Source organism: Calonectris borealis, chromosome 28 (genome assembly GCF_964195595.1).
Source record: "Calonectris borealis chromosome 28, bCalBor7.hap1.2, whole genome shotgun sequence".
Taxonomy (NCBI): domain Eukaryota; kingdom Metazoa; phylum Chordata; class Aves; order Procellariiformes; family Procellariidae; genus Calonectris; species Calonectris borealis.
Genome location: NC_134339.1, coordinates 894,022 through 918,884, shown reverse-complemented (window position 1 = coordinate 918,884; position 24,863 = coordinate 894,022). Strand labels below are relative to the sequence as shown.

At 62.4% G+C, this 24,863-nt stretch overlaps 1 protein-coding gene across 26 annotated transcripts in view; it reads right to left on the bottom strand.

Moving 5' to 3' along the window:
- The window catches only part of TCF3 (transcription factor 3), a 73,743-nt gene extending 66,556 nt beyond the window's left edge, over positions 1 to 7,187 (bottom strand). For 14 of the 26 annotated variants that reach the window (XR_012677592.1, XR_012677594.1, XR_012677593.1 and 11 more), the window contains exons 1-2: positions 6,991 to 7,155; positions 4,440 to 4,541 (exon numbers count right to left, since the gene is read on the bottom strand). Coding sequence is in view for 22 of the 26 variants with exons in the window: in XM_075175829.1 (XP_075031930.1) it covers positions 4,440 to 4,514 (75 nt within the window). In the remaining 4 variants the exon portion in view is untranslated. Of the gene's footprint in view, positions 1 to 4,439; positions 4,787 to 6,990 lie in introns of those variants that run through there. The other 12 variants (XM_075175842.1, XM_075175843.1, XM_075175825.1 and 9 more) reach the window with 5 other exon arrangements.
- Between the last annotated feature and the right edge of the window lie 17,676 nt (positions 7,188 to 24,863).

The window sequence follows — 24,863 nt, the reverse complement described above, 5'->3', positions numbered from 1 at the left end:
TGCTTTAAAAATAAACAGGGGGGAGGGAGGAGACAAACCAGAGATGGTACCGGAGGGACCCGGGCATCGAGGAGGGACCCAGGCACGAGCATCTGAGGAACCGTAACTGGGTCATTACTTGGCCTTTGTTGGATTTGAATAATGTAGATTTAAACGGTTATGTAAAATCCCCCATCTTAAGTCGCTGTATTTGGTTTCTCAACTCCCATCTCCAGCCTCCCTGACAGCTGACAACAACTTCTGCGTACCCTCATAGCTCAATTTCCAGCCTTCCTGAAGAATTTATTCTCCCTCCAGTTCTCCCAGGTTAAAAGATGCAAATCCAGCATATGGGAAGATCCAAACACCCGCACTGGCCGGGGAGGTTATAGCTAAGAGACCTCACGCTTTCAACAGGGAACTCGTAAGCAAGAAAGGGAATCTGCCAGACACAAGTAACAACATCAAGCAGCATTTCATTTATTGTGTACTTCTACCAGTGCATCAGTGTTTTCAAATTAAATAGCTGTTTTCACTTCCTCCGCTCTTCCACCTTATGAACTCCAGGCTGAACCAACCTCAGGCCTGAACTCAAAACCTGAAATCTATTTTGCAGCGTGGAAAGTATCCAGCTGTTAATTCGGGGAGAAGAGGGAATTCGACTCAATAAACATTGCCAGCAGGATATTTTATACGTGTTCATTTAAGACAGACCTTCCTGACTACAGCCCCAAACGTCCACTGCGGCGTAAAGTCAAACTTTACGACTGCTTCACTCTAAACAAAAGCGAGAGTTTTATCATGGAAACACAGGCGCTGCGCCTTGGCCGGAGCAGGGCGCAGGGCACGGCTTCAGCATCCTCCAGCGTGTCAGAAGCAGCAGCGGCGAGGGCAGAAGGAGCTTGCTCGAGCCCTGCTTGCTGCTAACAGTTCGGCTTTCACCCCCAGTTCGACGGCTGGAGCCACGAGGGCTGGCACGCGGCGAGCGCCGTCGCTTGCGGAGAAATCAGACGGCAGGTCCTGCGTGACTGCTCAAGCCCCTGCCCACCCTGCAACGTCTCATCGAGCTAGAAACCCACCCTGACAACTAGCATCCCCGCAGCATATGGTTAATACTCTGCTAATAATCATGGCTGTTAACAGCATTTCACTTCTGCCAGAGACCTAGGCTGGCACGCAGCCGCCTGCCTCTATCTAGCTTGGCAGGCGCGCTCTGCGGCACGGACAGACCCCCAGCCCCGTCCGCCCGGGCTGCTCCCTCCCGGCTCCCCCCGTGCCGTGGGGTGCCCCTGCCCTCCGAGCACCCCACCCCCGCGGGATACCTGCCGCTCCTTCCCACAACGCACCTGCGCCGGCAGCACGGCACGGCCGAGACGCCGCCCGGGATAGCCACGGCGAGTCCTCGCGGCCCAGCACCTCCCGGCGGCGCAGGGCGAGGGCAGCTCCTGCGTGCGCTGCCTGTGCCCGTCAGGCCGAGCTGCAAAGCCCGGCGACCAAAGGATAACGCACCAAAACCCAAGCCTAATAAATAGGTTAAGCCGGCAACTCAAATCTATAGGCAGGATGCTTTCTCGAAAGCTCTCCTCCACATTTGCAAGCCCGTCCTGGACTACTGCCAGGGAGCGGTGGTGAAAGAAAGCTTACAAATTACCTGTACTTTGGGGCAATTATAAAAGGCAATTTGTTCAGAGGTAGAGGTAAGCACGCTGCCGCGCACACCCCAAAGCAGCGATCAGACTACATAGCTGGGTGTTTGGCTCCGGCTCACTTAGATGCACGTTACAGATTCCTTTGATTTTCGCCCTTATTGGCAAATTACATTGGCACAAAGCTTTGGGCGAGCGCTTTGCCACTCAATAACTACCCAATGTATTTATTTATTAAAGAAGGCACGAGTCTTTCTTTTCAGAACCCAATTTATAGCATCTCACACAACCCTGCCATTTACTGACCCCACGAACCCACGTCTGACTGTGCAACCCCGTCAGGGATGGACCTTAAAATTCACTCACTGCACAGCAAAACGCAGCGCAGGGCTGGACCACAGACTACTGGGGGTGAAATTATTTTCCCTAGAAAAAAGGAATTGAAATACTGATCTGAAGCAAATACTTCCAGCTGCTCTCAATCTCTCTCTCTAGTCTTCCCTTCCATCTACTCTCCTGGAGAGGATTAGTGGACCAATGCTTCACTCCTGCTTATTCAAAGAAAAATATAAATATACTTGAAAGAGCGAGCTTTGTGGTCAAAAATCCTGCATCCCGACGCCACAGGGAGAGCAACCCATGGAGCGGACCCACGCTGTGCACAACAAGCTCGCAATGCCAGGGTGAAGACCGTCTACTAGCTAGGAAGCTTTCCCTTTTAGCTACTCATCCTTCAGGAGAGATGTTAATATTCCCTTTATGCAAACTCAGGAGAAGGGCGTGCGTGCGCGGAGATGAGGGTTTGTGAAACAGATCTGGCTCAAATCCAGGCTGCGTCGGAGCCCATCGGCCAACTTATCCTGGAGGGAACGTCTTCGAATCATTTGCTAGCAAATGACATTTGCAGGCCCTGATCCTGCAAGCAGCCGCCCCCGGTGCTGCTGCTGAACGCATGAGCACGAACACAGAACAAGTTCTGGCCGTTCCCAGGTTTACACCAGCGTAAGAGCGTTGGAACTGAACCCAAATTCAGCCGTTAGGTGTAGATTAATCTCCAAGGACAGAAACATTCGTGTACAGAGGGAACAGGTCAGGACCCCTCCAGGGAATACAGCTCTGAGCATGCAAATGAGGATGGTTCGTTAAATTTGAAAATAGGGTCTTGGGTTTTTTTTAAAGCTCTAAACGGTGAGTGGGATTTGATTTTTTTCTAAGGGGGAGAAAAAGCAAAGCGGGAGCCACCACAGCCCCAGCCAGGGAGCAGATTATGGGTTACTGACCCACAGTGCGGTTCAAAACCTGGCATTCTCCAGAGCAGGAGATGGAAAGCTCCAGGGCTCCTGCCAACCCGCAGGACCTCTGAGACGGGAGAGGGACAAATAACCACGCACCGCTCCCCAGCGAGCCCCAAACGTATTCCTGTTTTTAAACACATACCGTCGCTGCAGTCCCCCTACCAACTGTAAAACATACTACTGTAAAAATACATCGCTGGTAATTTAACGGAACCAGCCTCCCAACAGAAGCATGAAACTGGGAGAACCGGGCCTCTCCTCCTGCAGAAGAATTGCTCTTTGGGGGGCTCAGAGACGCCACCACCGACCCCCCCTCCAGCGCGGAGCCCTGCCGGGACAGGTACAAGCCCCAGCTGCATACAAAGTTTTATTTCCCATTGCTAAACCTCAGCGCTCGGTGCAGAAAAGCAGCCGAGCCTCAGCACTTCCCACAGGCGGAACAGGTACCAGGACAGCGGGTGCCCCTAGTTCTGCCACTGCTTTTCCCCCTTTTACTCCTTCCTTCTCCAAGGAGCAAGAAAATCAGCCCAGCGGGGCCGTGGGCTGGGTGAGCCAGGACAGCCCAGAGCCACAGCGGTGACACTCATGGTTATTCCTCCTCGTGGAGCTCTTTTTTCTATCTTTGCAGCACGTTTGCTTATCTAAAAAGCAAGACGCAGGCTCCAAGTGCCATGAGGGTGCAGCACTCGACAGAGGAACCCAACAGAAAGTTATTTTCTTTTGAACACAAGCTCTCCCCTTCACAAGTCACCTGCCAACGACAGCCAGCACCGGTGCGGCAAGCGCACGGCGTATGCAGCGTGGCACATCGCCGACCCCGGACGGCAGCACGGACAGACGTGCCGGGGACTAACCCTCGCTCTGCCACGACTAGAAGGGACTTCTCTTCCCTCCGAGCTGTGCACACCCTTCTGGGGGAACTCTTAGGTCCTGTTTCTTCGAAAATAAACAGCTCCTAAATGCAGCTAAAGGTTTCCAGGGTACAGAAGAGCAGAGCGTGGGGAACACAAGTGTCCAACTCCTGCAAAAATAACGCGCTGGAGAGCTTGGACACATTTCAAACTGTGACCAAATAACCTGTGGGAGCAAAAGTTTAATAGTCTGGATCTGGGGAAAGGAAAAAAGCCTGATTAATCAGCTACTGAAGTTACATCTTTGCATGGCTTCAGAAACAGTCACCCAGCCCATTTAGCTGTGAGCATTTAAACAGAGAACACACAACTCCGTTACATTTCCCCAGAATTTCCCATCCAAAATAAAACCCAACCCACCTCTCTGTGCTCCCTGCAAGGAAACAATATACGTTTGAAGGGAAGGGGGGGGGAGAGGAGGGGCAGAGGCTTTGCTTTAACTTGAAAATAAACAAGTTGCAGCACATGTGCATGCACACAAACACGGCACATCTGAAACCCATCATGTCCAATTTACAGGCTCACATTTCCTCCCTTCTGCAGCTCCAAAACACTGCACACAAGCAAAGCCCCGGGGCCTTTAAAGCCCCCCGGCCGCGCTCGCTTACCATACTGAAGTCCAGCAGGTCACTGAGCTCTTTGTCTGTCCCAACTGCAGCCATTCTCTGCTGCTGCTGATTCATACTCCCACAGACTCAACAGTGGCAGTCCTGGAGAAAGCGAGGGGGAGGGGAAAGAGATATTTTAATGACTAGAGCAAACTACCCACCCCATTGATGAATATTTTAAAAAGACAGAGCCAGAGAGAAAGGGGCGAGAAAAGAAAAATCCTGTGCGCGTCTCCAGCATCCAACTCCTCCGCTGAGAGCACAGTCGGAGTCCTCACATAGCACCCAGAGGCAGGAACAAGCGCTCTATTGACCAGACACACTTGTATGTTAGTTTTTTGCTGCCAATTCCACTAGTTCAGGCCAATTCTGTTCCTGGCGTGTGGCGAATGAAGAAAAAAAAAAAAAAAAAAAAGAGTCAACTCATTTATCAAAGGGTTCAGGCAAGTTATCACTCAGGCGCTTGTCTGGCTCGGCTCGCCCCCTCTCCTTCCCCCACACTCGCTCCCCGCAGGAGGCTCTCTTGTCCTTGCCTAGTTTTGTTTAAAAAAAGAAAAAAAAAAAAAAAAAAAAAGGGTCTGATCTTACGCCTCTTTCCTTCGGGTTGCCGAGCACCTGCAGCTGCTTTTTCAGGGGCTGAATTTGGGGATGCCCAGCCAGGCCGGTGAGAACTGAACCCCTCCGCTCCCAAAAGGGACTGGAAAAAAAAAAAAATTTTGTTTTCGGAGGCTTTTGCAAAAATAAAGCCCTCCAGGCAACCTTGCAAGATAGGTAAATATTATTCTTCCTAATTTTACAGATTGTTTTTTTTAAAGGGAGATTGATCTTTTTGGCCAGCTCACTATGATAGAAAAATATTTCTTTGGGAGGGAGGAAGAGAGGCCTGGGATGAGATAAAAGATTCCTTTTTTTGGGCCTTTTTTCTTTTTTTTTTAGGAACTCATTCATGGTTACAAAGGGCAGCTGGCCAATAAATTTAACTCATTAATCATAAGGGTAAAAAAAAAAAAAAAGAAGAAAAATCCAGGCGATCCAAAGCGTTTGTAGGCCGTGCCGGCTCAGCCACCACATTTCAATGAAGTTTTAAAAAAACCACTGAAATCAGCCCAGCATATAAAAACCCTTCACCACCATAAAAAACAGCCAGGGGATTTTTTTTTTTTTTTTGGCTTTTTCTTTTCTTTAAAAAGTCTTTTCTTTAAGTGTCATCAGTGCATCTGCTCAGTATTTTTAAAGCAACTTTCCCAACCTCCTGCCTCGGTGCCCCGACCGCCCACCGGGGCCGGGAGACGAGCTCGTCCCCGTTAGACCCCGCAGAAACCCCCCGCGCCCCGGGTCGCTGCCGGGGAAGGGGCGGGGGGGGCAGATGCATCACCTCGGCAGCCCCCCCAAACCCCGCCGCCCTCGCCGAGACAACTCGCTCCCCCCAAATTCACTCCGGGCTTTTATTTTTATTCCCCCGCCCCCCTATTTTTAACTCCGAACCAGCCCCGGGAAGGGCTTCACCCGCCCCGGCAGCACAAAGGCCGAGCACAACCTGACCCGGCAGCAGCCCGGGGCGGCCGGGGGGCCCCGCCGGTGCCGGGCTAACGCGCAGCAGATGTCCGCCTCCCCCCCGTCCCGCCCGGCTTCCCTCTGCGAGGCCCGGCGGCACCTCCTCGCCCCGGACAAAGGCTCGACCGCCCCGAGCTGCTCCGTCCCCCTCAACTCCCGGCGCGGCCTGTGCAGCCCGGCTGCTCCGGGACACGCGTGGGCCCGGCCAGGTCGGACCGGGCCCAGCTAGGCCGGACCGGGCCGGACCAGGCCGAGGTGGGCCCGGCCAGGCCGGACCGGGCCCCGCTCGCCCCTTGCCAGGCCTGGGGTCCCGCCGGGAGGGGGGCAGGCGGGCTGCCCCCCCACGCACACCGCAGGGAGGAGGGCGGGCTGCCCTCCACCCGGGTCCCCCGTGCCGTGGGGAGGGGGCTCACAGCGGGCTGCCCCCGCCCGCAGCGGAGGGAGGAGGGCGAAGCGGGCCCCCGCAGTGGAAGCGGGCTGCCCCCCACGCCACCGGGGGAGGCCGAAGCAGCAGCACCCCCCGCCCTCCGCCGGGTCCCCCAACTTTAGCAGCGCCCCGACCCGGGAGGGGGGACAGGGAACTCCCGCGGGCGGCTGCGCCCCGGCCGGGGGCGGGGGGGGGGTGCCCGGCTGAAGTTCGCAGCAGGACGGGGGACCGGCCCCCCCGGCGGGGAAGGGGGAACCCCCCTTCAAGACGCACCCGCACGCTTGGGGAGTCCCCAGCCCGCCCCGTCCGCTGCCCGCCCGCCCCCCCCTTCCCCCGGCAAACTTTGCCGAGAGCCGGCGGCGCCGGGGACAATGGAGCCGAGCCCCGTCCCGTCCCGCCGCTGCCGGCCCGGGGCAGCCCCGGGCGGAGGGAGGGCGCCGGCGCCCTAAGTCCCGCAGCGGCTCCGGGAGCGGGGGTGGGGGGACTGCGCCGGGACCTCCAGCAGCACCCGGGGCAGCGCGTCCGTATTTTATGATTTTATTAGTTTTATCATAATTATTCTTTTTTTACCTGTTCCGGGGCAGGCGCGCACCCCCCGTGCGTGCGCGGGGGGTGGGGGGGAAGCGCATGAAGGTCCCGCGGGCGGCGGGCGGGGGCCGCGGCGCCCAGGGCCGGCGGGCGGCGGCGGCGGCGCCTATTGTTCTCGCGCCGCCGGCGGATACAATGTAGCGAAGCGGCGCGATCGCCCCGCACCGGGCGGCGCGTGCGCCCCGGCCCGCCCCGCGCCCCCGCCTCCCCCCACCCCCCCCCCCGCCCCGGGTCCTAACGCTGCTGCTGCTGCTGCCGCCGCCGCGGCCGCTCCGCCTCCCGCCGCTGCTGCTGCTGCTGCGCCCGCCGGCCCCGCTGCCTCCGCATGGTCCCCCCGCGGCGGCGGCGGCGGCGGCGCGGGACGCGGCGCCCCCCCCCCACCCCCGCACACACCCCCCGCCTCCCCTCCTCACGCCCCGCCCCTGCGCGGCGGGGCGCCTCCCCCCCCCGCCGTATCCCTCCGCCTCCCGCACAGGCAGCAGGTGATGGGGGGAGCACGGCCCCCCACGCACGCCCTGCTGCCGTGGGGGGGGGTGGGGCGGCACCTGTTGCGGCGGGACGGGCCCCGACGGCAGCGCGGGGAGGGGGGGCGGGGCAGAGGCCCCCCCCACTGGAGAACTATGTTTCCTGGCGGAGGAGGACGGGCGGACGCAGCGCCGAGGGGCGGGGCGGGAGGGCCGTGACGACACGGGAGCTCCGGGAGATGGACTGATAAGGCCGCGGGGTGCCGTCCAACGGGAGGGCCCCGCCGGTCCGAGTGGCAGACGGCGCGGCCAACCAGGGCGTGTCCTGTCCCGGTCCCCGCCCACCGAGCGCGGGGGGCGGGGCGCGGCGGGGGCCGGGGGCGTCCGCTGGTTCACGTTGCCGCCCGCAGCTTCTCCCCCCGCTTCGCCGACGGGGCCCCCGCTGGGGTCGGGCGGGCAGGGCCGGGCAGGCCGTGGGTCCGCCCCGGGGTGGGGGTCCCGCTGCGGGGCCGGCGGCGCTCCGGCAGGCCCCGCCCGGCAGCAGCCGCCTCGCAGGTGGACCCCCCCTCGGTGCCCCGCCGTGGGGTAGCTTCGCCCGGGGCAGCCCCGCGCGTGGGGCTGGAGGGGCCCGGCGGGACCCGCCCTGGCGCTGCACGGGGGCCGCGGCCTGGCCCCGCCGCCCCCTCGGGCTGCCCCGGGCACCCTCCGCGGTGCTGGGGACGTCGGGTCCCCGCCTCAGGGCAGCCCCACCGCCCCCCGGCCCGGGCCCACCCGCGCGGTCACCCGGGGAGCGCAGCGAGGCCTGCGCCGCCCGCGGTCCTGCCCGCCAGCCGGTCCCCGGCAGCGCGGCGGGCGTTGGGCGGTGAAGTCCATCTCTTGGATCCAGACCTTTAATCTTTCCGCCCGTTTACCCGCCCGGTTTAGCTTCGCAGCCGGCGCCTGGGAGCCCGTCGGCGGGTGCTTTGTATCAAAGGTGCCGACGGGCCAGCCCCGGCACCCTGTGCAACCGCGGCGAGGGAGGCTGCGCCCGGCGGGGTCTTTCCCGGGCGCCCAGGGAGCCGCTGGCCCCGCGGTTCGGTGGCTCTTTCAAAAGCCACCTGGGGGAGCAGGGAGCCGGGTTCGGGGGAGCGGGGGCTCTCCTCAGCCCGACGTCGCTTCCCTGCTCCGGGCCACGCCGCGGCGGAGAGCCGGCGCTTCGCCCCGGTTCAGTTGGTCCAGGCAGGTGCAACAGCAGAGGCAGAAGCTTGTGGGTGCGGGCAGGGGGTTACCCCATCTCGTGGAGTCCACACCGGCATCCGACAGAGGGATCGAGGGGCAGCCGGGCTGCTGCCCGCCCTGGAGCGGGCGCTCCCTGGCGAAGGCCTGCAGCTCCCGCCCTGCCTGGTCGGCTTCGAAGCCGTCGGTCAGCAAGGCTGCTTTTGTCTTCGCTTTGCCTGACCCCCTTCTGCAGCCGGGGTCCTGGGGCAGCGTCACCTGGACATTCGGGCCACTTCGCTTTTTTTTTTTAAAAAAAGCAGAAAGAATTGCCTGCGTTTAAATGGGGTCAGTGACCAAAGTCATCTCCTGTCATCGGGGATGGATCTTTCCAGGGGTTAGAGTGGCCCTCACCGCGACTCGGCAAGGATGGGGATGTATCTGGGCTGGCAGCGAGGTGCCGGTTGTGGTGGTGGTCCGAGGCGCGCCAAGGGGGAACCGCCAGCCGCCACGCTCGCACGCAGCCATCGGCGCCCCTCCGAGAGGAGCGTACTGCCCTGGGAGGTGGGATTCAGCTGCCCCGGGCACATCCCACGCCGATCCCGCGTGCGACTCGGTGGGCTGAGCGTCGCCCTCGGCCCTGCTGCTTCCCCGCAGGCAGCCAGCCCTGGGCAAAGAGCCCGGCCGGGGGAAATGCTGCCTGGGTGCGGGGTGGGAAGGCCTGCAGGGCACGGATGGGGCTGGCCATGGCGTGCAGCTGCTTTTGGGAATCCGCGCAGGGCTGAGCCCTGGGCTAACGGGACGGCAGAGATGCAACCCCCTGCCCGCTCTCTCTGCTCCCGAAGGAAGGGGAGCGCTGCCTCGTGCTCTGCCGCTCTGTAAAAGGAGGCCATTTGCCTTTTCTCCTGCATTTTCTCCGTGCCAAATGGTCCCTCGGGCTGCTGTCGCCCTGCAGCACCCTGAGCCCGGCTGCTCTCTACCGCGAGGTGCAGGGCCAGCGCCTCCCACCATCATCGCTCCTCTTCCTCCGCTCCCCCTCCGCCTTCCGCTCTTGGGGATGACAAGGAGAAGATGAAACATTTCCCTAACACAATTATATTCTAATTTTGCGTGTGTGGCCATAATTTCCCTGTCAACAATTGTAATTAAACCTCAGAGCCTAGCTATCCTGCCGCTGGTGGCTGTGCAAAGCCACGTGATGGAGAGCCGTGGCGGGCAGGAGTCGGCGTGAGCCTCGCCGGGTTTTCCCGGTCATCCGCTGCCGGGATAGAGGGGGGTAAAAGCGGTGGGGAGATTTTCCTATTCCAAGCTGTTTTGGTCACTGTGTGCCTTTGCATATGTTGAAAACAGAATTTGCCTTTGAAGGCTCCTCCTTCCTGCAGCATCATGGCAAGAAACGTGTCCCCAGGCCTGCCTGTGGGGACCTGGGGAGGCTTAAAACTCCTCCAGCATCATGTTTTTTTCTTGAAGCTGAGAAGTTCCCCCTTCCAGTTCACAGTGTGGCCCCCTCAGTTTCCTATTTCGGGCTGTTTCGGCGTAGGGCAGGAGAAAGCAGAAGGGATGGGGGGATACGCAAAGGGGTACCACAGGGATGCCATGCAGACATCATCCAGGACACTGGAGGGGCTCCGGTGACATTCCCTGCCTGGAGATGCGCGGGAGCCTGCAGGCTCAGGAGCAACCTCGACGCCCCCTGAGCACCTCGTGATGTGAGACACAGGCCAGCCCCAGCCCTTGCCCCTGTGTGATGGCGTAAAACAGCAGCGTTGCGTGGGCAGCACCTCGAGTTCTCCTTGTTTCCATCCCCTGAACCTTTGGGATGGGGACAGCAGTCTTCATCATCCTCACAACTGTTAGTGCTAATAACGTACAGCTAAGAAATAAATAAATGGAGCTGAGATTCTATCGCAGTCCTACGACACCAAGAGCTGTGGCTTAAATAAAACCCAGTTTCACAATGACTCTTGCAATACTGAGAGCTGGCGATGCGAGGGGAAAAAACCATTGCGTAGCGGAGGCTCCCCCACGGGAGACCTTCCCCCGTGGGCAGGTTGTCCCCCGGGGCTCAGCTCCTGGCCGAGCCTTGCTGGAGGGGGAAGAGCCCATCCATGCAATGCTCCCCCTTTGGAGGAACAGCAGCCGTTGTTGCAAAAGCATTTGCTACCTTTGAGAAGGGCTTTGCAGCCCTGGAAGCTGGTGGTGAACCCAGCAGTGCTGGCGGGGCCAGAGCGGCCCAGCCGCTCTCCAGGCATCCAGCATGGACCCCCAGCAAAGATCCTCCAGCTCTACGCACGCTGGGTTTGCCATCGTCCCGCCAACTCCCGTGGAAATGAGTCTCTTGGTTGCTGCATATAACGCAGCCGATGTCCCTCAGCTTTGATTCCAGGGCTGCTCGCTGTCCCCTTCCCAGGGTCCCTTCCCGTCTCCCGGCCCCAAGCTCCAGCAGCTCCAGCCCCGGGTCCCTGCAGCGTGGTACCCGCCGGCTGTAACACGGGACAGGGCACTGCCAGCCCTGGAAAGTGCGGGTGAGTTAATAGTTCTGCAGGAATCAAACAAATCCCACTGGAGCCAAACCCGGGTTCATCAATTGCCTCCCCCCAAAGCAATGCCGTGTTTGCAGCACTGCGTCAGGAGAAACAAAAAGCAATAAAATATCAATAAGCAACAGTGCTGCCGGCAGCCGGAGGGGGTGGCGGAGTGGTGGTGCCCTCGCCAGCCTGCACAGCGCCGGCTTCTCTGCTTCCCGCTCCGGGGATTTCCCTGCGTTAAAACTTTTGCAGAGAAACAACATCCCTTTATAGCCCTTGACAGAGGTCCAGGGGCTCCGGCCAGCTCTGAGCTCCGGCCGCGACAAACTCCCTGCCCTGGGTCTTGCTCCCCACGTGCACAGCGGAGCCGTTGCGGCAGCCGGCCGCGGGCGTGCAGCTCCTGGCGCAGCCGCCTCCTCCTCACCGCTGAGGCCTGGGCAGGTTGTTACATGCAATAAGGCAGAAGTCAGGAGAGAGAAGTCACGAGCTCCGACAGCCGGCAGCGGCACGCACCGTCCCACAGGAAGACGAGCAGTTACGCTGGTCAGGTCTTTCTGTTTATATGCAGCCCCGGTCTCCGTGCCTCGGTTTCCCCTCTGTGAGATGGCGGCAGGGACAAACGCTGCCCATGTGCAACCCCTGGAGATCTTTGCAGGTGCTACTGGGGATGTGGCACCGGTGTGTCAGCCCACACCGGCATCCTCGGGCAGGGGAGCCCTGAACTGCGCCGCAGAAACCTGCCCGAGCCGGGGGGGCTGCCTTGTGTCCCGGCCTCGTTCCCAGAGCCAAAAACCATCCCAGCCATTTAATTTCTCCCCGAGGAGGTGCAGGACCCGTTGCTGTCTGCAGGGAAAGGGCTGCTGGAGCAGAAGAAAAGGCTGAAACCTGAAGCAGGATGGATGGAGACTTGCTCAAAGGCGGCTTTGGGGCAGGTTGTTCTGCCTCTGAGCCCCCACCCTGGCCTGTCACCGTCCCCATGTCACCTCCCGGCGATTCAGGAGGGTCTGGGAAAGGCTCGCTGCGGTCCTTGGCCAGGAGAGCTTGGGAGCGCTGGGCTGGTCCAGCCCAAGTATTTTGGCAATGTCTGGGGGAGGCTCCGGCCCCGGTGGGGGCTGCAGGACGCCGGCCGCTGCCGCTTCCCTGGGAGCCTCCCACCCCCCTCTTACAAAACTGAAAATGAATGAAGGTTCAGGTCAGTGCTGGGCAAGAAAACAGGCTTAAAAAAAAAGTTGCTGGAGCAAAATCCCCATTTCCCTGGAATTTCCTTCGAGCAGGGCTGTTTTTCCAGGGTGTGATGTGATTCCCGGGTACGGCGCTGCTTGCTGGGACCTGCCCCCGGTTGGGACCTGCCCCCGGTTGGGACCCAGACTCTTGCCCCATCTATTAATGACCGGGGACACCGCGTGACAGCCGCCCGCACCGCGAGGGACCTGACGTCCGGCGCAGAGGAGATGGATGGGCCGGGACCACCCAGCGAGGCCGGTGGCTGCACAAAGTTGCTGTGCAAAGCCCCCCTGCCCCTAAAAACCAGGCAGCCCAAGGAGGTCCCCTCGGCGTGGGGGACAGCGAGGGGCAGGACCGGGCAAGCATCTCGCACCCAGAGCCAAGGTTTGGGGGTGCCGTCCTGCCCCCCAGCCTCCCCCTTTGTTCCAGATTCAGGGAGGTAAAACAAACCGGGAGGTGCGGAGCATCGCTCGTCGCTGTCAGCGTGGAGGATGCTCCCGCAGATGCCCGTCCCCGGAGCCACCGAGACTTGGGCTAGCATACGGCCGGGCTTGGGCCACCTTGTCGGGAGTCCCAGGGCAAGGGGGGCGGTGGGAGCTCGGGGCTTCGTGCTGGATCCCGGTGACTTTAAGGAGCAAGTTTGAGTTCATATTTGCATTTAGTCACAGTGTGAGTCAGACATTCCAGCCCCGGCTGCCGAAATGCCTCAGCTCTGACTTCTGATTTCCCACTGCAACCTCGGGTGGTTTTTTTTTTTTCTTTTTTTTTTCCCCCTTCTCTTTCCCTTTCTCCTCTTTTTCTTCCCTTTCTTGTCTGTCCTTTCTGGCCAGACCCGTTTCGGAGGCAGGTCGGGCTCCCGTGGGAGCAGAGGTGGCACTGGGCACGGGGCAGCCATGATGCTGCGGGGGGACGGGGCAGAGGGACGGTTCTGGGCATCCCGGAGAGTTTATTTTTCCTTGCAGCAGTGGGGAGCTGAGGGGGGGTTAAACCCCAGCAGTGGAGGGGGTTGAGCCAGGTAACCTCCCCACATCCCTCCAGCAGCGGTGGGGGGGACGTGGGGGTGGCAGGAGCCCCGCTGAAGTCACCGGCAGCTTTCGGCTACCCCGGCCATCGCAGCGAGGCCGCAGGGCAGGGCGGGGGGGGGGAAGATGGGGAGGAAATGGGGGAACCCCCCAGGAAAAACCCACCAGACCCTCCGCTCTGTGGCAGGGTACGTGCCGGACTTGCACAGGTTTATTTGTCCTCAGCAAAGCACCAGTTCTTGATTTGTAATGTTTTTAATTAAAAAAGACCTGGAGCTCAGCTGGCACGGACCAGGGAGCTGCCTCCCCCCAGTGCCCCCCCCCAGCTGCCCCTTGCTGTCCTCCTGCAGGCACCGGGCACCCAGAGCCGGGTCCCGCGGGAGCGTCGGGGATGCCCGGCCCAGACCTGGGGGCTGCTGGACCCCCCGAGCCGGGGGCTGGGGGAAGGAGATATGCCGAGTATTTGGACAGAAAGGCAGTTTTGTTTTTGGTTTCCTGAATGATGCATTCCACATGGCGTTGCATCACGCACAGCTGTTACATCACTTTAGCCAGGAAATTTAAAACAAGTGGCCTCGGCTGGAAATGGTGGTTTAATTATTATTTATGGACAACAACAACAACAGGGAGAGAGAAAAAAGGCCTCAAAACTCTTTTTTTTCTTTTTTTTAAAACCCGCCCATCTCTCACATTTCAGCTCCCTCCCAGCCCGTGTGATGGTGCAGCAGCCGGGCTGCCACGGGGATGGGCTCTCGGCGAGGGCAGGCTTTGGGCTGGGCTCGTGCTCTGCAGACACGACCCTTTGGCCACGCTGTCCCCCTCTCCTCCAAGGGTGCCCTCTCCTTCCTGGCCGCCCCTGCAGCACCCGCAGCAGAGCGGGGCCCCTCCGGCTCCCGGCCGCCCCGCAGGGGTGCTGCTCGTCCCCATGCACGGATGCTCCCTCTGCCAAAGAGCGAGCGCGTGCCACCGGCAGCTCCCCGAAAGCATCGTTAGCTTCGCTCACCGTCCTCGCTTCGGATGCCGTTTGTTTTTAGCGACGGCCCCCGGCAGCCCCGCAACGCGCGCCGCAGTTACAATTCTACCAGCTGAGTTAGGATAGTGAGTATCTCCCGCGGGACAGCCTGGAGTCGAACGATGGATCCGAGTTCATCCCTGCCTGCCGGGGCTGCCGCTCAGCGTGGCCTGCCCCGGGCCCCACGGGGGGGCACAGCCGTGGGGGACATCGGTGGCAGTGACGGGTCCCCTTCTCCGACCTATTTTGCTCCTTTTCTTCCAGCTGTAGGGACAGAGAGCGTGATCGTCCCCCCTGCCTTCGCGTCAAGGCATCAGGGACCCTCTTCTTCCTCCCTTCCTTCACCCTCTCTTTCAGGCACAGTGTGGAGCAGGGACGGCGGTGGCCCTGACCCCCCCTGCTGCCAGCACCCCAGGGGTCCCCACTGCTGAGGGGACGACACCCCCCTCCGTCGGTCTCGGGTCCTGGCTGAGCGTGAGTGGTGGCTGCACGTGGCCGGCTGGGGAGGGAGCCCACGCCGGGGCCACGTGTGTCCCCAGGGACCCGTGGGCGGGCAGAGGGCGGCCCCGGCGTGAGCTGCCCGGCTGCCCCTCCAGACCCCCGCTCAGGGGTTTCGCACAGCCCCCAGCCCTATTTGCAGGTGGGGAAACTGAGGCAAAGGAAAGGGCGGCCGCTTCTCTGCCGGAGCGCAGACCCCAACAGCGTGGGGTGGCCGTCGCGCGTCTCCACGGGCACCTGCCGGGCAGGGCCACCTCGCAGCAGCAGCGGGACGGAGGGGAGGCAGCGATGCGGGGGGGAGGCACCGGGGGGAACAGGGCACGGCCCAGCCCTCGCTCGGGACCCGCTGGAGAGCCGGGCGCTGGCGGGGCACCCGCCTCCGCTCACCTCCCAGCCCGGGCAGAGCCGGGATGGAAACTTCTCAACTGTGCATTGGCAAGTTTCGGGGCAGCTCATTGGAAAATTCAGTGGGGAATTCTGTGCGCAAAACCCCTCGCTTTGTGCGAATGTCAAAAAATACAAAAACGCTCCATCAAAACGCTGCCCAGGTGCATCGGCAATGACAAAGGCTCCGGCTGCCTCCCGCCGCCATGCCGCCTCTCTCCCTAATTACACCCGGAATAACGTTTTGCAGCCCATCATCTGCAGACCACTGGGTGCCGATGGGACCCCTGGGAAACGCGAGGTCGTGCCACGGTGCTGCACACCCCAGCCCCGCGGGCTCTCCCGGGGCCCAGGGGGAAGTGATCCCCAAATTGTAGATGACTGGGTTGCAAAGAAATCCCACCCTGGGTGCCCCAGGTCGAGGGCTCCCTTTATCCCCCTGGCAGCAGGATACGGCCCCCAGGGCACAGCAGGGCCTGGGGATGCTTGTGTCTGCCCAGGGGGGTGCAATCCCGCCCAGGGGGCTTGGAAAAGCTGCCTTAAAATCCACCAAAACCAAACTGCCGTCATGAGAGAGCCCTCGGCACGGTGTGCCGGAGGAGGCAACGCGGTGTCCCCGGCCCCAGGTGGAGTCCCCCGTCCCCCCCCACCGCGGCCCAGGATAGCATCCGCCTACGAACAGGAAACCCTCTGTACGTGTTCGCCGGGGCGGGGGGCCCGGGGAATCTCCTCTGAATGGAAAGAAAAGGCACCCCCGCACCCAGAGACCGTTTTAGTGCCTCCTCCGAGGCGGGGGGGATCTCCCGGGGTGCCCTTGTGTAGGGGTGCCCCGGGGGGGCTGGCGGGGACCGTCTCCCCCCGCCAGGATGCAGGGGCGAAGGATGCTGCCGGCTGAGACAGCTCGTGGGTGGGAGGAGGTTGATGGGGGGAGAGGGAGATCCTGCTGGGAAAAGGGTGAAGGGAGCCTGGTCCCCGGCTGTGCAGGGGGACAGAGGCACAGGCAGGAGGCTGCGGGGAAGGGGGATGGGAACGGGGGGAGAGAGAGGGGGGAAGGAGCGAGGCGGAAAGGAGGGGAGAGATGGAGGAGAGGAAATAGCTGTCACGGGAGCTGGGTGCGGAGCAGGGGACGGGGACAGGAGCCTTGCCTGTGGGTGCTGGTCGGGGTGACAAATGCCCCGTCCAGCACCTCTTCGTGGTGAAAACAGCAGGATCTGAGGGCAGCTGCCAAGCCTGAGGGTAAATATTCCCCATGGACGAGGAAGGTGGCAGCACCCCTCTAAAGGACTGCCAATGTACCCCCTGCCAGCTGGAAAGGGCCCCTCCACCCCCCGCAAAAGTCCCGGTGAGGAAGGGACAGGAGGAGGCGGCAGGTTTTTGCCTGTGTCTGGGGGTTTGAGAGCCGCTGGGATGTGAATGTGTCATTAACGGGGCGCCTTTCCAGCTTCTTCAAGTTAAGCAGCTAAATAAACACATCATTGCGGTGGGTGAGGCTCAGAAAGTTTCAATTTGCAAACGTGCCCCGAAGTGGAGCTGCTCCGAGCGCCGGGGTGCCGGGGACCACGGTGGCCTCTGTGCCTTTGCTGCGGGGGAAGGAGAGGACTCGGGTGGTGCCTCTTTGGGACCGGCCGGGGGATTTCCCTTCCCTACCCAGATTTCTTCCCTTAGCAGGTTTCGTGATATAATGTCAAGTTTCAGCATCATTTGAGGAGTAATAGAAACCGCCCCGCTGAGGTGAGTCCCTGCTCCAGGCTCCTTCCCCCCCGCCGCGGGGCACGGCCACGGGAGAGGGTGGCCGGATCCTGGTGACACCTCTCGCCGCAGCAGGAGCGGGCTCAAGCCTCCTCTCCAGCAAAGTGAGGGTGTGCAGCGGGTCCCATCTCAGCCCCATTTTCCATCCTCCCTCCTCGTGGCCTCAGCCCAGGGGGGGTTTGGGCATCACCTGCCCCCCAGCTGCCTCCCTGCTGCTGGATCCAGCCCCGACGGCGTGGGTAAGAACCAGTTTGGCTCCATCCTCTTCTATGCTGCCCCAGTCCTTGACCTCTGTGACTGCTCCATGTCCTGGTCCCACTGCGCGTGGCTCTGGCACGGGTGGAAGATGCTGAAAACTCCCCCAAAACTTGGGGCTCGGGCACAGGAGCAAAGACCAACCTGGCCGTGAGCAGGCACCTAAAAACCGACCCGGCGCCCTGGAGAAACTGTCCCTGAGTGATGTAAATGTATAGATCAGCTCCCCAGCAAGGGGCTGAGATCTGGATGTGCTTCTCCTGGAAGGACACACGAGCCCAGATCGCCTTGTCCCAGGGGGTGCTGAGGGCCAGAGACAGATGACACCCCCCGAACCCACCCCTCTCGCCGGGGAAGGGCCGGGCACGGGGATGCCGTAGCTCTGCCGGCTCTTGCCCGTCCTTTGCCACGGCTGCAGGTGCCTCTCACCATGTCCTCCCACCCGGCCTGGCCCGTGGCACCGCTTCTCTTTCGCTTCCCCGGGCCGAGGCGGTGCGTGGGTGGGGGAGCCAACCGCACTGGCACGGCGATATAATTAGAAGCCGGCAACCCCGGGAGCTCACGTCACTTCGGCTAAGAGGAAGGAGAAGCAGAAACTCCTGGGAGGGCTGAGCCACCGGCGGGGGGTCCAGGGGGGCCGCACTCCGTGGCCTGGGGACACGGCGAAGGGCAGCCGAGGGGAGCAGAGCGTCCTTCCCCGTGCTCTGCCCTGCCCCCACCTGCACGGCTGGGTCAGAGGCTGCTGCCAGGGGGGTGTCACCGGGCGATGTCCCCGCGTGGGGAGCAGCCAAAAATCCTGCGGCCCAGCCGTGGGTGCCTCTTCTGCAGCTGAAGCTGTTGGGTCCCTCCCCGGCATTTTGCAGGGTGCTCCCCCTCCCCGCCACCGCCAGCTTTGCAGGGTCTTTGGGGAGCAGGGGGGTGCGGAGGGGAGACAGGACAAAATCCAAAGGCGGGTTAAGGGAGACCGGAGGAGGAGGAGGCCAAAGAGATGCTCAGCCCTGGGCACGTGAAAGGGCACGGCAGCAAACCCCACCTGCCCCGGCCGTGGCCAGCAGGCTGCAGAGGGGTTTGCCAGCGCGGGCGACGAGAGGGGACATGGGCACCCCGGGGCTCGGTTTCGGGCCGTGCCCAGGGGGGCAGGGGACGTTTAGGACAGAGCGGCGTGCTGTGGCTCTGGCCGTGGACCAGCGGGTTCCCTGCTGGGGACACCTGGTGACCCCTGTTGTGCCATGGCCCCCACCCCGGGTCCCCCCCAGCACCCTGCCACCCCCCGCCCTGGCAGCGGGGAGCGCGGGTGCAGCCCCGAGCCGCGGGGAGGTGGGCTGGGGGGGGGAGGGCGCAGGAAGCCAGATTAACGGCAGCCAGTCGTGAAATCTAGGGCAGACCCATCTGTCAGGCGTCTCCCGTTCGAATCCGGCTGCGATGCCTCCCCCCGCGTCACCCCCCCACCTCCTGCATCCCCTCCCCACCCCGCTCCCTGCAAACCCGCATCCGGGGGGGCTGCGGGGAGCATCCTCGGGGGCGGGGGAGAGGAGGCCCTGGGGTGGTGAAGGGGCTTTTTACCCTTATTAAACCCTGGATGTGCCTTTTGTTCCCGTGGGCAGCCCCTGGCCCGGGCTCCCGGCTCTCCTCCGACCCAGTTTTCAGACACCCGGGGGCTTTCTCTTCTTTTGAGGTCTCCGGAAAGCTCCAGGTCAGGGAGTCAGGGGGGGTTCGTGATAGTTTTGTTTAAAATCAGGAGCTTAAGAGGGGAAAAAAGCACATTTGGAGAGAGGAAAGGAAAGGGCAGAAAGGTGGCTCCGGCTGTGCCAAAGGCTCTGAACCGCCCACGCGTGCAGCCGAGCCCCGGCTCTGCGGTTCCCGGGCAGCCCGGCTTTTGAAGCTGCTTTCAAAGCTTTCAGTGACCGGCGGCGTTGGAGCCCCCCGGGGAGGGGGCGCGGGGTGCCAGCTCTGCCAGCCCCAGGAGGGGCCGGGGGTGCCGCCGGCAGGACCGGGGGGCTGGAGCATGGGGGAACTGGGGCCGCAAGAGGAGGCTGGGAGCTGGCAGCATCGTGCCCCGGCAGCCGAGCCCCACACCCGCCCCGCGTTCACGCCGGGAGGGGAAGCCCCCGACACCTTGCTCGAACTGTGAAATAGAAAAAACCTAGCTGCCCGAGAAGCTGCCCCTCTCCCAGCTGCTCAGATTTTGTGCAAAACGAGGCAAAAAGTGGCTTGGAAGCCCCCAGCCCTGCCATCAGCTCTGCTCGACGCCTGGTGCTCTGCCAAACGCTACCTTTTTATCAAACCAGGCAGGAGAGCCAAGTGGAAGGACACGAATCCGCCCGAAATGAAAATATACATCTGGCTGTGTGTGTATGCAACCTGGGGCTGCGGGGGCACGTTCACCCGCCTGGGTTTGCAGTGACCTCAGTTTAACTTGGCAGCCGTCAGATGCCTTATCTTATCTCTGCATCTCGCTGTACGCTCTCAGCTAAACAAGTGCCAAGCGCCTTGGCTTCCCCTGCTCCTGCCTGCCGGGGCACCCGCATCGTGCAGGCACAGCACCCGTGTGCTCAACACTGTGGGGACTGGGTGCCCCGTGCGCAGCGCTCGGAGCTGGCACTACAGCTTTCCCCTGGGTTAATTCAGGGAACAGGGAGTGGTCCCATCCCCACATCCCTCCTCCATCCCCCAGCATCCCGGGAAGGGGAGGCTGAGATGCCAGGTATCAACCTTCTCTCTATTTTCATGAGCGGCGAAGCTAAAACTGGCTGCACTCGGGTCCAGAGGTGCCCAGGGCGTGCGGGTGCCGTGGTGTGGGCAGCCAGGGTGCTCGGGGCCGGGCGATGGGCTGCGGGGCAGAGCCCGGTCTTTATCTCTAGTCCTGCCTCCGCACGGGCGCTCCCAAAATAAAGCCCCGATGCAAAAGGCTTCACCTGCTCCAACCTGCTGCTCGGCAAGGAGGATGTCACCCCAATTTATTGCTTGCTGTTTTCCTTTCCTGGTAGCTTATAAGCCCAAATAGTGGCCGTTTTTTCCCCAGAATAGGGGAAGACGACAGGGATGGGGAGCTCAGGAAAAGAACCTGCGAGCTCCTTGCCCCGTGATGTGCCTCCCACAAGCCGTGCAAGGAGGATGAGGGGGTCATTGGACTTGACTCATCTTCGGTGTAGATAGTTGCCGTTTTTCGGGTGCAGCTGGAGCTGGACAGGGGGACGTGGCCCCCCAGCCCTGCCTCTGTTGCCTCTGTGGTTTCCCTACCTGCTCCAGGGGGCCCCCGGGCCGGGGTGACAGCGAGACGCAGAAGGCAGGATGTCACCTCAAACCTCAAGAGGAGCTGCCGCTGAGGGGGAGGGCGGCCGGGATGCCGAGGTGGGGGGGATTTGCAAGTCACCGAATGTAAACACGGGTGCTCCTCTCCCAACCGTCTTCTTCTGCAGCCTCCCAGCCTTGCGGGGGCCGTGCGGCTCTCGTGTCCCCCCCGGGATGGGGAATGGCCTCGGTGCACCGTGAGCCCCCCGGGGACACGACCCTTTGCCAGGGCCGTATTGAGACCCTGCCATGACAATGACTGAAGAAAATGCCCTGATGCCCTCAGGGGTCCTTCTCGGGGCGGTGGCACGAGGGTGTCCCCTTCTCTCGCGGTCAGCAGAGCACCCCGACCCCCCGACCCCTGCCATCCACCGTGAGATGGATTTGGTAGCTTTGGGGCAATGGTTGGGGACCCTGCGACCCCCTAAGCTCATGGGGGAGGGGCGGGTCTGTCCTCAGGGCCGGGGGGTAAATTTGGGACTCTGCCTTCAGCCTGCTCTGTTTCTGGGCTCTGCAAAAGCTGGTTTGATTTCAGTTTGTCAGCCATCACCACCGCAAACCCCTTTTGCTCATCCATCATCCACGCAACCCCCCGAACCCCCCCGCAGCCCGCCTGGGGCACGAGCGCCCTGAAAGCCAGGAAACCCAGGACCACCAACCGCATCGGGCTCTGCGACCCTGGACACGGGGCTGCAACACAGCAAGGAGGGGGCCGCGCACCCACAGAGCACCCAACGCGCCCGCGTGGGCACGCACCCACAGAGCACCCAGCACAGCTGCCTGTGCCCGCACCCACAGAGCACCCAACGCGCCCACGTGGGCACGCACCCACAGAGCACCCAACGCACCCGCGTGGGCACGCACCCACAGAGCACCCAGCACAGCTGCCTGTGCCCGCACCCACAGAGCACCCAACGCGCCCGCGTGGGCACGCACCCACAGAGCACCCAGCACAGCTGCCTGTGCCCGCACCCACAGAGCACCCAACGCGCCCGCGTGGGCACGCACCCACAGAGCACCCAGCACAGCTGCCTGTGCCCGCACCCACAGAGCACCCAACGCGCCCGCGTGGGCACGCACCCACAGAGCACCCAGCACAGCTGCCTGTGCCCGCACCCACAGAGCACCCAACGCACCCGCGTGGGCACGCACCCACAGAGCACCCAATGCACCCGCGTGGGCACGCATCCACAGAGCACCCAACGCACCCGCATGGGCACGCACCCACAGAGCACCCAGCACAGCTGCCTGTGCAGGCACCCACAGAGCAGCCGCAGCACCCGCGTGTGCAGGCACCCACAGAGCAGCCGCAGCACCCGCGTGTGCAGGCACCCACGAGGCATCCCCAGGGATGGGGCATCGGGGCTATGAGCCTCCCCTGGGAAAAGGCAGCGATTTCCCTGCTGCCGAACGGTGAGAGGGTGAGTGTGGGGGGGGTGGGAAATGGAGGAAACCCCCCGCCTGCGCCCCCTCCCCGGCCCCCCCGCGCCCCGGCTCTGGGCTCCACCGGGGAGATGAAGGTTTCCGGCTTCACAGGTGCGCGGTGGGGCTGAGCGCGGCGGCGGGGGGGCCGGGGGCCACGGCGGGTGGGGGCCGTGGGGGACCGCTGGGTTGCGTCTGCCGGCTCAGCGTGGCTGCGAGGCACCCACATGCCACCCTGGGCACAGGCGGGGGCACCCGGCCCTCAGGGGACGGTGGGTGTCCCCTGCCAGCTCCGACACCATGGTCCCCCGGGCAGGGAGGACCCATCCCTCCGGGGATGGGGATGAGCTCAGCTCCGGCTCTCTGGGCCCTCGGATGGCAAGTGTGGCTTCGGCCTCTGGCCACCAGCCGTCCGACCACCCTCGCCACTGCAGTGTGGGGCAGGAGGGGCCTCCCCATGCCCACAGGCAGGAGGGGCCGTGGGAGGGGGCTCCTGAGCCTGCAAGCGAGAACTTTTGTGGCTTTGAAAGAAAGAAAAAAACCCCGCGTCTCTGGGGAGCAGCTGCTCCTGTTCGCCCGTCTCCTTTCCTGCTTTTTTTTTTTTTTAAATCTTCTTCTTCTCTTGCCTCGACCACAGCGACGCTAAGATGGAGCCGGTTCCCTCCCATCTAACCCGTAACCGGCTCCCTCCGCCTCCCCCAACCTACCTCCTCCACCGCAAGGATGACAATGACAGCTGCAGGGGTTGCGGGCGTCCCTTCCCCCTCTTCCGCACCCCTTCCCGTCCCCATCCCCAGCCTCGTCCCCCTCCTCGTCCCCAGCCCCCCTGCCCCGGTGTCGAGCCCCCCGCGCTGGGCTGCCTGGCGGCCCCGCAGCCTTTCGCCTTGACATTTGAAAAATGCCAGGCTGAGCCGGGAGACGGCAGCTGCAGGGTGGCACCCGGCCAACTATTTCGTTTTGGGTGGGTTTCGGTTTGTTTTCCGCGGCGGACACCGCTGGCGGGAATGAAAGGGGAAGGCTGCGCCCCGGCCCTCGCTCTCCAGGTTTGGGGGCTGCAGCAGGGGGCTGCCGGGGGGACGTGGCACCCATGGGCAGGTCGGTGGCGGGGCCTGACCCGGCAGACGGGGACTGACCCTGTGCCCGACGACTGGTGGCCCTTTGGCTGGTGCATCGCTCATACGGCTCGGCTGTCCGGCTGCCCCCGCCGCCCCAAACCCTGGGGTACCCATATGTCATCCCCCTAGTTTGGGGTCCCTGCACGCCCCCCAGTGCCAGCCTCGGTTGGGTCCTGGCCCCCGGCGCACTCCCGGGGTGGGAAGGTATGGACGGACAAGGTGTTATTCAGCGTCCAGCTCACCCGGGAGTTTGGCCAGGAGCAGGACGGGGTGGGGGTCCTGATGGGTTCAGACACGGGGTCCCCGCGGTGCCGCTGAGGGAGCCCAACCATGCAGGACCGCGTGGGGAAGAGTCACCCCCTTGCTTGAGTGTCCTCGGTCCCTCTTTGGCCCCTGGGGAGATGGAGAGCTGGCACAGCCCTGGCACAGGGCTCAGTGCCAGTGGGCACCACAGAGGACGGCACCAGTGCGCTGCCGGTTGGTTGGGGGTTTGCCAGGGATGTGGCACAGAGGGAGGGGGAAAGGAGAGGCTATTTTTCCCCATCGTTGCGGGTACCCAAGTCCCCTGGCTGCTGCCTTGCCTTGGCGACGGGCAACGCCAGCCAGGCCGGCGCAAGGGATGGGGATGTTGTGCCCTCTGCCCTCCTCCGTCTGGGGCAGGGGACTGCAGCAGGCAGCAAGGACAACTCTTTGATACTCATATTTTATATTCATGTAAGCAACATAAATCCGCCTGGCTGCTCTTTCCCTGACAATAGAATTCATTATGATGGAAATATCCTCCGGAGGACTGCAGCTTAATTACCTCCTGATTTGCATTTTTGCATATTAATGACTGCAGAGCTGCTAATTTTGCTGCATTATTTTAAAGGCAAAGCAACCCCACTGCTGTTGTCTCGCCTGCCATTTTCTTTTCCCTTCGCTTTCTTCCCGTTACTGCTGGAGCTCACTGGGCGCCTCCTTGGTCGTGACCCCAGTGCGACAGCCCAGCTCTGTCCCAGTGCCACCCTCAGAAATGTCAGGCCTTCCTCATTAGCACAGTGTCCTCATCAGCTGCTCGGGCCACCCAGTGCTGTGGGATCCCCCCGGCTGGGTGTCCTCGTGGGGTGTCCCGGGGATGTGCCCAGCTCCTTGGCGAGCGTTGCGGCAGCGTGGCTGCCTGCGTCCTCCATGCTCCCGACTATTGTTCTGGCGGAGGCTTTTTGGGCAGTGGTGTCACCGCGTGTTACTTCCACTCCACGGCTCCAACCGCAACAGGCTGGGGAGGAGTCGGGGGGTTCGCCTCCTCCTGCTGCCCTCCGGCCTCAGCCGCTCGCCAGCCCTGTGCGTCCCTCCTCCCACTGGCACCCCGGGACAGGGCAGGGCACCGGGCTGGGTATGGAGGTGCCACCTCCCGAAATAACTGAGAGGAAGAGGAGGGATGCAGGGGATGGGAGGGATGGCTGACCCCCTCTCTCTTGCCTCTCTACCACCCCGTGGGCAGCGGGTTGGAGGTGCTTTGCCCCTGGTCCAGTGTCCCTGCTGGCAGTGAACTCCACCCTATCACTGTCCCGGGGTGGTGTTTAGGGCTTCCCATCCCAGCTGCTGGGATCCAGCCGAACCCCAGGCAGGACCCTCTGCCTGGTCCCCAAATGTGCCCTGACCTTGGGGCTGGAGTTGGTCTCCGTTCCCTTTCCATGTCTCACCCCAGAGGGGCA